Raw genomic sequence first — 12,374 nt, forward strand, 5'->3', positions numbered from 1 at the left:
AAACGGTGTGTAGTCCGGAGTTCAAAGTCAGGAAAGATTCAGATCCTCCAGAAGCAGTGAGTATTGTGGAAGGTGTGTACAATCCAGGTAAGGGTGTTGCCACACTCTCACTCTCTCTCTGTTGTAGATTCCACATTATAAATATAAATTGTGCCCTGTGTGTACTTCAGCCTGGGCTGTGTGAACGTGCCAAGCTCCTGTCCAACACCACCCCTGGCTCCTGGGTGGGTTTTTTGTTGCAAGGAGCTGGGTTGGAACCAGGAGAGGCTGACTCGTTGCTGTCGGCTCCCGGTGAGAGGCGCGAGGTTCGCGGAGAGAATGTGGAGCGGAGGTTTCAGAGTTTGAATAACAACGGAGAAGAGGGGAGACGGTTGGGAGAAAACATTCGCTGAAGGCGAAGGAAGAGAGACGGACACACACAAGCCCCCCTGCCAGCAGCGACACTGAAAGCAGGAGCCAGAGGGAGAAGCCAGAAAAAAAATAAAGTCTGTGTAAGTGTAAAAAAAAAGACAATATTGAAAGAATTGAAAGGAAATATTGATCGGGAGAGAGAATTGAGATGAGTATCACAGCCTGGAAATGCCACTTTGTAATTCTGTCACCCATAAATACTTTGTTGAAATTGATTGGTGTCACTAAAATGACAAAGGATCTTGATACAAGTTGGTTACACACCCCAGAGGAAAGTATCAAAAAGTGCTGAGTTCCAGGAACTCAACATTGCTGCTCCTCAGGGTCGTTAGGAGTAAAGCAGTAATAAATCAGAATGCTGTGTCCTAGCTCACACTTTCTCTCGCTTTAGAGAATTCCCTGCTATCCTTTTCGCCTGAAACAGTCTGGATCTCGCTCCCCCCCACCCCGAGGTAAGGGAATTTTACAAACCAGAAAATGCTGGGGAACATACAGCTTGCCCTGGGCAGCTTTCTGTGGGAGCGAGGAAGAGGGTTCATTAACACTTCGAGTTGGCTCTTCTCCACAGAGCTGGGCTTAGGTTGCGATGCCGGACTTTGAGAGACCCGGCCCCTGTTAAAAAATAAGAACTCATCCACCCAGAGAGGGATGGTGAAATGTCACTTGAAGCTCAAGTTTAAATTGGGGATGTCAAGGGTATATGTTCGTGTTTTTCTTTAACACACACACACACTGCTGTATGATATTAACAGAAAATGCTGTTCCCCTTCAGATTCTTCACCTTATTAGGCTGACCTCAGTTTAAAAACAATGAGTTTGAAAAATAAATTGATGAATGAGGTGCACGCCGACACTCCCATGAAGGCGACTTCAAAGGTCTCAATAATCGGTGCTGGACAAGTTGGCATGTCGTGTGCCATTTCTATCCTGCAGCAGGTATGGGGTATCACTTTCATTGTTCTGGGCAGCAGTTAAAGTTTTTATTTAACATTTTGTATATGCCAACATGGCGACAATGTTACTGTCCTTGATCAGCAGCCATGAGTGCAAATCCCATATCCCAAAAGGCAACTCGAGAGTTTGAATTCAATTAATTAAATAATTCTATAATGGAAAAAAAAAGTTATTCGTAATCGTGACAATGGATGTCATGAATACAAACACCATCTGGTTCCCAAAGATCCCCAGGGAAAGGAAATCTCTGATCCTTACCTACTCTGGTCTATATGTCACCTCAACTTTCGACTCCCCTCGTCATTTAGAGGGGCTGGTTTAGCACAGTGGGCTAAACAGCTGGCTTGTAATGCAGAACAAGGCCAGCAGCGCGGGTTCAATTCCCATACCGCCCTCCCCGAACAGGTGCCAGAATGTGGTGACTTGTGACAATAAGCGATTTTCATTTCAAGAATCTAACTAGCCCAGCTTTGAATAAAATTGATGACCCAGACTTTGTGATCCACACCAGTGTGGATGACCCACTGAGATGGCCTTTGAAGGGACTCATTTGTTCACCTCCACCTTCTCAATGCTAACTGGCAAATAGAAAAATGAAAGACTTGCAATTCTATAGCGCCCTTCTCAACCCCAGGATATCCCAAAATGCTTCACTGTCAATTAATTCCTTAGTCTAGTCACTTTCCAATTTAACGGGGCCAATTCACCTAACCTGTGCACCTCTGGGTTGTGGGGGTGAAACCCATGCAAACACGGTGAGAATATGCAAACTCCACACGGACAGTGATCCAGGGCCGGGATGGAACCCGGGTCCTCGGCGGCGTGAGGCAGCAGTGCTAACCACTGCGCGACCATGCCACCCTCAAATTCTATGGTTCAATGAATGATCTACTTTGGTCACTTATTGATGTGATGCAGGCACTGCTGGCAAATTCAGCATTCATTGCCTGTCCCTTACAACAACACCTTATTTATATAGCAATGACATATCCCAAGGTGCTTCACAGAAGCATTAAAAAACAAAGTATGCCACGAGCTACATAAGTCAGAGAGATGCAGAGGGGAGAGCCTGTATAGGGATTTGAAAACAATTTTAAAATCAAGCCTTTGCTTGACTGGGAGCTGATGTAGGTCAATCACTCAGTGCTATTCTGAGAGGGACACTTTACCTAAACCTCCTCTGCACCATTTTAAAATCGAAAGGGAGTTGGCACAACAATGTGCAGTATCATTCTGCCAATGAGAGTTGGAAAGGGCTGTTATGTACCCAGTTACTTTACTGGTGTAAATGGCCTTCTTCTGTGCTATCATGACTCTATGAATATAGTACGAAGTCTTACAACACCAGGTTAAAGTCCAACAGGTTTATTTCGAAACACTAACTTTCGGAGTGCTGCTCCTTTCTCAGGTGAAAGCTAGTGCTAGTGCTTCCTGCAGTGCTCCGAAAGCTAGTGATTCGAAACAAACCTGTTGGACTTTAACCTGGTGTTGTAAGACTTCGTACTGTGCTCACCCCAGTCCAACGCCGGCATCTCCACATCTATGAATATATGTTTGATATTTTGCTAGAATGTTGGATAATTCTCAAACACCAACCTACATCCAGTATTTTCCAAACATGATGTATTTTGTATTATTTCTCCCTCTAGCATATTGCTGATGAATTGGCTCTGGTTGATAGAGTGGCAGACAAACTGAAGGGAGAAGCTCTGGATTTGTTACACGGTAGCCTGTTTCTAAAATCCAAAATTTCGGCAGACACAGGTCAGTGATGGGCCATGGGTTTTTTTTATGGCATATTTAATGCTGTTGAATTGTTGGGAGTGAAAATATAATTTTATGGGCGAAATGCTCTTTTGCAAGTCCGCCCAATGGGAATTCCCATTGATCCCCCCCCCCCCCTCCCCCCCAACCATGCTGCCAGGAAACCCACGGGACCAGAGAATCCAATGAATGGCTGGTAAATCCCGCCCCATACTATTTAAAGCATGCTGTTGCTCACAAATTGCTCATCTAACATACCCACCGATATATTAAGAATCTGTTATGGAAAAGGAAAATGATGGTCTGCAAAAAAACGGTTTTGGATTGGGGGAAGGCAGATTTTATTAAAATGAGGTAGGATCTGGCCAGAGTGGACTGGGAACAGCTTCTGGTGGGAAAATCTGGAGGACAGCTAATGTGGTTCCACTTTTCAAGAAGGGTGGTTGCGATAATCCAGGGAATTACAGCCCAGTGAGTCTCACATCATTGGTAGGGAAACTATTGGAGAAAAGTCTGAAGGAGAAAATTAATCTCCACTTGGAAAGGCGATGTTTGATCAAAGCATGGCTTTGACAGAGGGAGGGTATGCCTAACAAATTTGATTGAATTTTTTGAGAAAATGATCAGGTGTATAGATGAGGGTAGTGCAGTTGTATGGATTTCAGCAAAGCCTTTGACAAGGTCCCACATGGGAGACTGGTAAAGAAGGTAAAAGCACATGGGATCCAGGGTAATGTGGCAAGTTGGATCCAAAACTGGCTTGGTGGTAGCAGACAGAAGGTGGTGGTAGAAGGTTGTTTGTGTGACTGGAGACTGGTGTCCAGTTACGTACCAGAGGGATCAGTGCTAGGACCCTTATTGTTCATGATATATAAAAAATTTGCATGAGAACGTTGTGGGGGGGTTGAGAAAGTTTGTGGATGACATGAAGATTGGTAGGGTGGTTGCAGGAAGATATAGAATGGTTGGTCAAATGGGAAGAATGACTGGCTCAAACTGAACCAGGCTGGATTCAACCTGTTAGACCCTGTGCTGAATATCCAACACTACTTCCAGCTCCACAAAATAGGCCTGTCTCTGCCTCAGTCCATCTGCTGTTGAGGTCTCCATCCCTGCTTTGGTGACCTCCAGACCCAACTATCTCAATACTTCCCTGGCCAACCTCCCATCTTCCACTCGTCATAAACCTGAGGTCATCCAGGCCTCCTGTAGCTGTCCGTACCTGAAAGCGCACTCCCACATTCACATTTTATCTCTGCCCTCACTGACCAGAAAATGGCTGGTATAATGGCGAAGAGCCCCATGTTGCAGTGTGCTGTATGGTATTTACGGGCGGCACGGTTGCACAGTGGTTAGCACCTCTGCCTCACGGCTCCAGGGAACCCGGGTTCAATTCCGGCCTCGGGTGACTGTCTGTGTGGAGTTTGCGCTTTCTCCCCGTGTCTGCGTGGGTTTCCTCCGGGTGCTCCGGTTTCCTCCCACAGTCCAAAGATGTGCAGGTTAGGTGGCCATGCTAAATTCCCCTTAGTGTCCAAAAGGTTAGTTGGGGTTACTGGGTTAAGATTGGGTCTGGGCCCAGGTAGGATACTCTTTCCAAGGGTGGGCGCAGACCTGATGGGCCGAATGGACTCGTCCTGCACTGAAGAGATTCTATGTTTGGGATGCATGATAAAGGTTCTGTTTTACTTTCTATTAAAAGATTTCATGTCCCAGAAGGTATTCATGTGGACTTGGCATAAAACAGGATTGATGCTGGTTTCTTTGTATCGACGACAAGCAAAACTAAATTTCTGTTTCATGGCAAGTCGACGAGTGTTTTGTTTTACACCGTGCAGTTAGAATAAAACACAAGGAGCAAAATATCTATTACCTTTGAAAGGCAATGAATTAATTAAATTCATTCATTTAAACTAAAGAAACTATTTTCACCTTATTCTTCTTCACGCCCATTCCAAAACTAGTCCTCAAGAAATGAACTTGTATTCTCTTGGTTCTGGCTCAATTTAAAGTAATATCTGATGAACAAAACCCTATATTGTGTAACATATTCTAGGGTCATGATGTGGAGATGCCGGCGTTGGACTGGGGTGAGCCCAGTAAGAAGTCTTACAACACCAGGTTAAAGTCCAACAGGTTTGTTTCGGATCACTAGCTTTCAGAGCACTAGCTTCGAAGGCTAGTGATTCGAAACAAACCTGTTGGACTTTAACCTGGTGTTGTAAGACTTCTTACTATATTCTTGGGTAACTTGCGATGGGCAATAAATGCAGGCTCAGCCAATGATGTCTTCACACCCCATAAATGAATTTTTAAAAAAAATGATATAGCACAGTAAGGTTTCCCCAATATTCTTTCAATACTGTGGAACTTAAGTTTATACTTTCATGGCCTATCTCTTTTTCACCTGAGATTAGCCTCATTGCTTGTCCCTGCAATGTCTTCAGGTTTGCATATTTTGAACGAGAAGGCAATTTAGAATTGGAGAACTCCAGCACAACCTCTGGAGATTGGTCTGATGTGTATTGTTCAGCAATCTATTTACTTCTTTGATTGCCTCGAGGTATAGTGCAGTCATCAAAGGTAATGAATCAGCCATCATTCCCGGGCTGTCTCTGCGCATACTGAGCAGTTGGCATGGTGACAAGTCACCAGGGAGATTGCAGAAGTCAAGGAAAGACAACCATCCCATAGACTCAATCGATGCTCGGCAACCGGTGATATTTTTAGATACTATGGATTTGTTTTTGCTGTAAAGACTCTTTATTTTCACTTGTGGTTGAGCAGGTTTTTGTACCACGTGGTCGTCTCTCATGTAGCAATTAAATAGAATAGCAATTAAATTGTTTCTGGATACCCCTGTAACATTGATGGCTGTGGATTTTTCTATTACAATTCTTTTTTTAAATAAATTTAGTGTACCCAATTCATTTTTTCCAATTAAGGGGCAATTTAGCGTGGCCAATCCACCTTGCCTGCACATCTTTGGGTTGTGAGGGCGAAACCCACACAAACACGGGGAGAATGTGCAAACTCCACACGGAGAGTGACCCAGAGCCGGGATCGAACCTGGGACCTCGGCGCCGTGAGGCTGCAGGGCTAACCACTGCGCCACCGTGCTGCCGTTTCTATTACAATTCTGATGGTTGAGTGTTCAATGATAGTCTTTCTCTTGATTATTGGGAAGTGGCATTCACTGGGGAAATAAGAAAGAAATGGGAACTGGGAGGAGAAGAGGTAGAATTTCCTAAAAAGGGCTGAAAGGCTGTGATGAGACTGAAATCTTTAGTAAAGAATCTTGTCTTTGGTTTCTGTTTAGAGATTTCCCCTTCCTTATCCTTGGCCTCCAGCTTGTAATGTGCTTCCAGAAATGCTGGGTACTCTATACTATTTCATCCATGGCTAGTTCAAGTCTATAAGCGGCATTTCTTCTGGGCCAATAGCCACATATATACACTTATACACTAAGAACTTGAAAATGTCTTTAACAATGCGAAGGGTCGTTAGTGTGTGGAACTGTCTTCTCCAGAGAGCAGTGGAGGCTCGGTCATCAAATATATTCAAGGCTGAATTAGCTAGACTTTTGATTGACGTGTAAAGCAAGGGTTATGAGGGGTGGATTTAGGGAGATTGGGGTGGGGGGGGGGGTTTAGATCATAGATCATAGAATTTACAGTGCAGAAGGAGGCCATTCGGCTCATCGAGTCTGCACCAGCTCTTGGAAAGAGCACCCTACCCAAGGTCCACACCTCCACCCCATCTCCATAACCCTGTAACCCCACCCAACACTAAGGGCAATTTTGGACACTAAGGGTAATTTTAGCATGGCCAATCCACCTAACCTGCACGTCTTTGGACCGTGGGAGGAAACGGGAGCACCCGGAGGAAACCCATGCACACACGGGGAGAACGTGCAGACTCCGCACAGACAGTGACCCAGTGGGGAATCGAACCTGGGACCCTGGAGCTGTGAAGCAATTGTGCTAACCACTGTGCTACCGTGCTGTTTGGTGGACGGGAAGCGAGAGAAGTGGAGCTGAGACCACAATTAGATCAGCCATGATCTTATCGAATGGTGGAGCAGGTTCGAGGCGCCGAATGGCCTATTCCTACTTCCAATACGTTTGTGCTCTTGTGTGAAACATAGGAATAGGAGTAGGCCAATTAGCCCCTGAGCTCTCTTCAACCATGCAATGCGATCGGGCCGATCTGTGATCCCAAGATGCTTCACAGGCGCTGTGTTAACATTTGACACCAAGTCAAATGACATATTAAGGTAGATGACCAAAAGCTTGGTCAAGGAGTAGGTATTAAAGGAAAAAAAAGCATTGGAGAGGTTCTGGGAGGGAATATTAGAGCTTAGATCCATTGCAGTTGAAAGAATAACCACCATTGGCAGAGCAATTAACGTCCGAGATACTCAATGAGGCCAGAATTGTCTAGGATGCGAGGTTACTCGGTGCAGAGGGAGCAAAACAGTGAGGATATATTAATTTTAAAAATTCAAGTTACTTGGGTGGATGTTAGATAATGCGGATTTTAAATGAGAGGTGGAATAAGGTTGGCTGTTCGAAAGAGGAGAACGTGCCAAAGGAACAGCTCGACAGTGACCGAGGAGCTGGAAAGCTTTCTAATTCTGAGAAACTGGGGTGCAGTTAAACCACCCTCTTGATGCCTCATTTATTGTTCTTGATGTTATTGCATTTATATAAATTGTCAAGCCAAGCATGCCAGTCTAAATGTGCTAACCATTCGATTGCTGAGTGATGGACATTGCGAAAATCCATTAGTAAGCAGCCCTCGCCTGTATGTGGCTTATATCATCTACCTGGCCATAACGAGAAAGGGGGATGTCAGAAAGGTCACATTAGTAGTCATTTGCCGTACATCTCATCATTCAACAGCTGAAGCGATTGAGCTTCGCTTATAGGTGGTACAGAGGACCAAAACCCATTGAGAACAGCTAGGTCAGCAGAGGGTGAGTTCTAGGTTGATGTATATGGCTCGGCTATCTACTGCTCCTACTAGCTGAGACGATTCAGGAGTGGTGACTCGCAGTGGTCAACCCTAATTTAAATAGGCATAGATGTATTACTAAAGATATTTGGTGTCTTGGATGTCACCAAATTTGGTTCCGTTTTTAAAATTAAGTATTTTCTCATGTACCTTTTTAAACAAAAACAACAAGTACAAACTTGATTATGTGAATCAGTTAACCTGCTTTTACAATCGACACTGTGTAATATAGTTGGACGTGATTTATCTCAATAGGTTGAGAGTGTCTACTTTGGTTACAGATTCCACATCACTGGGATCATCAAAGAATCATAGAAATTACAGTGCCGAAGGAGGCCATTCGGCCCATTGAGTTGGCATCTGCCCTTGGAAAGAGCACCCTACTTAAGCCCACACCTCCACCCTATACCCGTAACCCAGTAATCCCACCTAACCTTTTTGGACAGGAGGGCAATTTAGCACAGTCACTCTACCTAACCTGCTCATCTTTGGACTGTGGGAGGAAACCGGAGCTCCCGGAGGAAATCCACGCAGACATGGGGAGAACATGCAGACTCCGCACAGAGAGTAACCCAAGCCGGGAATTGAACCCGTGTCCCTGCCGCTGTGAAGCAACAGTGCTAACCACTGTGCAACTGTGCCGCCCCAGTGTTAGAAGCCTAAGGTTGTTTCCAATAGTAAGCTAAATTCGAGAAATGATATCCTATGCTTATTTGTCACTCCAGCCAGCTCCAACCCTGTGAAACGTTACCAGATTTGCTAGATCTGATTGCAGGAACATGTGGGGCTGGATTCGCCGCATCCCGATGCTGAAATCGCGGCCGGCGCGGGGCCGGAGAATCCAATTCCCAGCACGGAATCGGGACCAGTTCCCCGATTCTCCGGGCCCCTAAAAGTGGCGTATTCTCCGAGTATGCCAAGCCACCTAGCACCTACCTGGGGCCACTTTCTGCCTCTGACCGGCCGAATTCCCGACGGCGTGGACCACTTATGGTCCTACCGTCCATGATACCCGCGTGATACCTGGTCGGGGGTGGGCCAATCGGAGGGCAGGGGCGGCCTTATACGGGCCCGGGGTATTTTTGGGCGGGCAGTCAGGGTCGGGCACACGGCTGATCGGGGGGGGGGGGGTGGTCTATTTTCAGGGTCCCGCTCTGCGATCCGAGTCCGCCATGGAGCACGGTGCGGAAGTGCGGGGGCCCATTTTTGCAGCAAAAGGGACAGAGAATCCAGCCTGTTTCTTTTCATACAATTAAATACTTATACATGACTACAGGCCCCTGAAGTACTTTTGAACTGTCGTCATTGTTGCAATGTAGAAAATGTGGCAGCTAATTTGTGTACAGCAAAGTCCCACAGACAGATCATCTGTCTCAGTGGTGTCGATTGAGAAATACGTGCGGCTGGAGCGTGAGGCAAAACTTCACTACACTTCTTTGAAATAGTGCCATGAATCTTTTACATCATCTAAGAGTGCAGACAAGGCCTCGGCTTAATGCCTCATCTAAAATACAGCGTCTGCAGGTTAGGTGGATTGGCCATGCTCAATTGCCCCTTGGTGTCCTAAAGTTTAGATGGGGTTACGGGAATAGGGAGAGGGCATAGGTAGGGTGCTTTTTCAGAGGGTGGGTGCAGACTTGATGGGCCGAATGGCCTCCTTCTGCGCTGTAGCGATTCTGTGATTCTATGAACTATAGAAAAACCTGTTTGTTGTTCAATGTAACATTTGCTGGTTAGAATTTTCTGCTTCTCAATTTCTGTTCTACACATTTGCACAATAATCAAAGTGGGAAATACAACATTGTAAACATCAGTTCTGTTACCTCTTCTGTGTTCTGTGAGTCCAGGCACATTGAACAATGTGAGGAAACTAGCATTTTCTAAATCTAATTGATTGACTAGCAGTTCTAAAGAATAGAAAACTGTGCAGGTTTGAAGATTGATGTCTGGTGAGTACCATTGCGAATCACAGTGTCATACACTCACATTATTTAGAAAGGAATGTAATCATAATAATCTTTATTAGTGTCACAAGTGGGCTCATGTTACACTGCAATGAAGTTACTGTGAAAATCCTGGTACAGTCCAAGTCTGACATAAAATATCTGTGTCTCTTTTTTAACTGAATAATTTTCTCTTACAATGACCATCCCGCAGATTTTTTAGTTACAGAAGATTCAAAGGTGTGTATCATCTGTGCTGGTGTACGGCAGGCAGTGGGAGAAGTCAAAAGAAGACAGCTGCAAAAGAACATAGCTACCTTTAAGGAGATCATCCCTCAATTGGCTAAGCACAGTCCAAGTGCTGTTCTACTTGTTGTAACTATTCCAGGTAAAGTTTCAATTGATTAAGCGTTGCTGGGTATGTCTTCAGTTGCTTGTGTGTTTTCACTGGAAAAATCTAGAATGCTATCTCCCAGCAACGAATATCTTCATTTTGGTAAAATGCTTGATGAAAGGCAAGAATTTGGCACCATGAGACAATTGTACTATTACACTTGTTTCATTTTCTTTCCTGAGCAATTTTCTCTCCTCCCTCCTTTCTGAATGTCATTGGTTCTTGCCAGACAATCTGTGAGATCCAGTCCAACGACTGGTATTCAAACATTTTTCATGGAAGTTAGTTAAGAAAGGAAGAATAATCTTTAAAGTACCTACCTCGTTTTCGTATCCTCGGAATGTACCAAAGTACTTCAGCAAATTACTTTTTGCAATGGTGTCACTGTTGTTACTCAAACACAGTCAATTTGTGCACAGCACAACCCCGCAAGTGGCCAATGAATGCGTGAGCAGCAAATCTCAATATTTTGAAGTGCTGGTCGAGGGAAGAATATTGGCTCAGATAACTTTCTGGAATCTTGAGACCTTTTGCACCCATGTGAACAAGAGTTGGTTTATTGCCTCATCTCTGGGACTTTATTGATGATTGATTGATTGATTTGATTAATATTTATTGTCACATGTACCGGAGTACAGTGAAAGTATTTTTCTGCGGCCAAGGGAACACACACAGTACGTACATAATAGACAAAAGACTAATCGACAGAGTACATTGACAGTGCATCAACAAATAGTGATTGGTTACAGTGCGGAACAAGACCAAATTCGTTTTGTCTTTTGGATACAGCGCCTATAGTTTACTTTTTTTCTATTTCTGTAACAATTAGTCTTGATTCTTTGTGCATTCTTAGTTTTTTTTTCTCTCTGTCACTTCCTGCCATTCTATGACCTTTATTTCCATATTACTATTTTCCCCTCTTCACTACTCTTGGATGTACCACATCTTTCCACATTTGATCCCTTACCCTCTAGTTCCCTAGTTATGCAGTTCAGAAGGGCACTGTTCCCAGCAAGGTTTGGGTTAGACCATCCCAACGGTCCAGTTCCCGCTTTTCCCAGTACTGGTGCCAGTGCCCCACAAACTGAAATCCACTCTCCCACACCAGTCTTTGAGGCACATATTCACCTCCAGAATTTTGTGTACCCTACGCCAATTTACACGGCAGAGATTATAACCTTTGAGGATCTGCTGTTCAATTTAGTGCTGAGCTCCTCAAACTGTCTCTGCAGGAACTCTTTCCTTGTCCTACCTATCTTGTCGGTATCCACGTGGACCGAGATTATCCCTCTCCCACTGCAAGTTCCTCTCCAGCCCTGAGCATTCAGGACTCATGCTCTTTGCTTACCAAAACTTTGGTAAGGCCACATTTGGAGTACTGTGTACAGTTCTGGTCACCTCATTTTAGGAAGGATGTGGAAGCTTTGGAAAAGGTGCAAAGAAGATTTACCAGGATGTTACCTGGAATGGAGAGTAGGTCTTACGAGGAAAGGGTGAGGGTGCTGGGCCTTTTCTCATTAGAACGGAGAAGGGTGAGGGCGACTTGATAGAGGTTTATAAGATGATCAGGGGAATAGATAGACAGTCAGAGACTTTTTCCCCGGGTGGAACAAACCATTACAAGGGGTCATAAATTTAAGGTGAAAGGTGGAAGATATAGGAGGGATATCAGAGGTAGGTTCTTTACCCAGAGAGTAGTGGGGGCATGGAATGCACTGCCTGTGGAAGTAGTTGAGTCGGAAACATTAGGGACCTTCAAGCAGCTATTGGATAGGTACATGGATTACAGTAAAATGATATAGTGTAGCATTGTGGATAGCACTCCGCTCTTGGAAAGAGCACCCTACTTGGACACCTCCACCCTTTCCCCCATAACCCATTAACCCCACCCAACA

At 44.8% G+C, this 12,374-nt stretch overlaps 1 protein-coding gene across 2 annotated transcripts in view; it reads left to right on the forward strand.

Annotated features, from left to right (window-relative positions):
- LOC140384741 (L-lactate dehydrogenase A chain-like) overlaps window positions 1–12,374 on the forward strand; it is a 27,531-nt gene continuing 15,157 nt past the window's right edge. Inside the window, exons 1-4 of one of the 2 annotated variants that reach the window (XM_072466720.1) lie at window positions 1–491; window positions 1,184–1,347; window positions 3,015–3,129; window positions 10,300–10,473. In XM_072466720.1, coding sequence (XP_072322821.1) covers window positions 1,222–1,347; window positions 3,015–3,129; window positions 10,300–10,473 — 415 coding nt within the window. In that variant the 5' untranslated portion in view covers window positions 1–491; window positions 1,184–1,221. Of the gene's footprint in view, window positions 492–735; window positions 864–1,183; window positions 1,348–3,014; window positions 3,130–10,299; window positions 10,474–12,374 lie in introns of those variants that run through there. The other variant, XM_072466721.1, reaches the window with a different exon arrangement.

This window comes from Scyliorhinus torazame, chromosome 10 (assembly GCF_047496885.1).
Source record: "Scyliorhinus torazame isolate Kashiwa2021f chromosome 10, sScyTor2.1, whole genome shotgun sequence".
Lineage (NCBI taxonomy): Eukaryota > Metazoa > Chordata > Chondrichthyes > Carcharhiniformes > Scyliorhinidae > Scyliorhinus > Scyliorhinus torazame.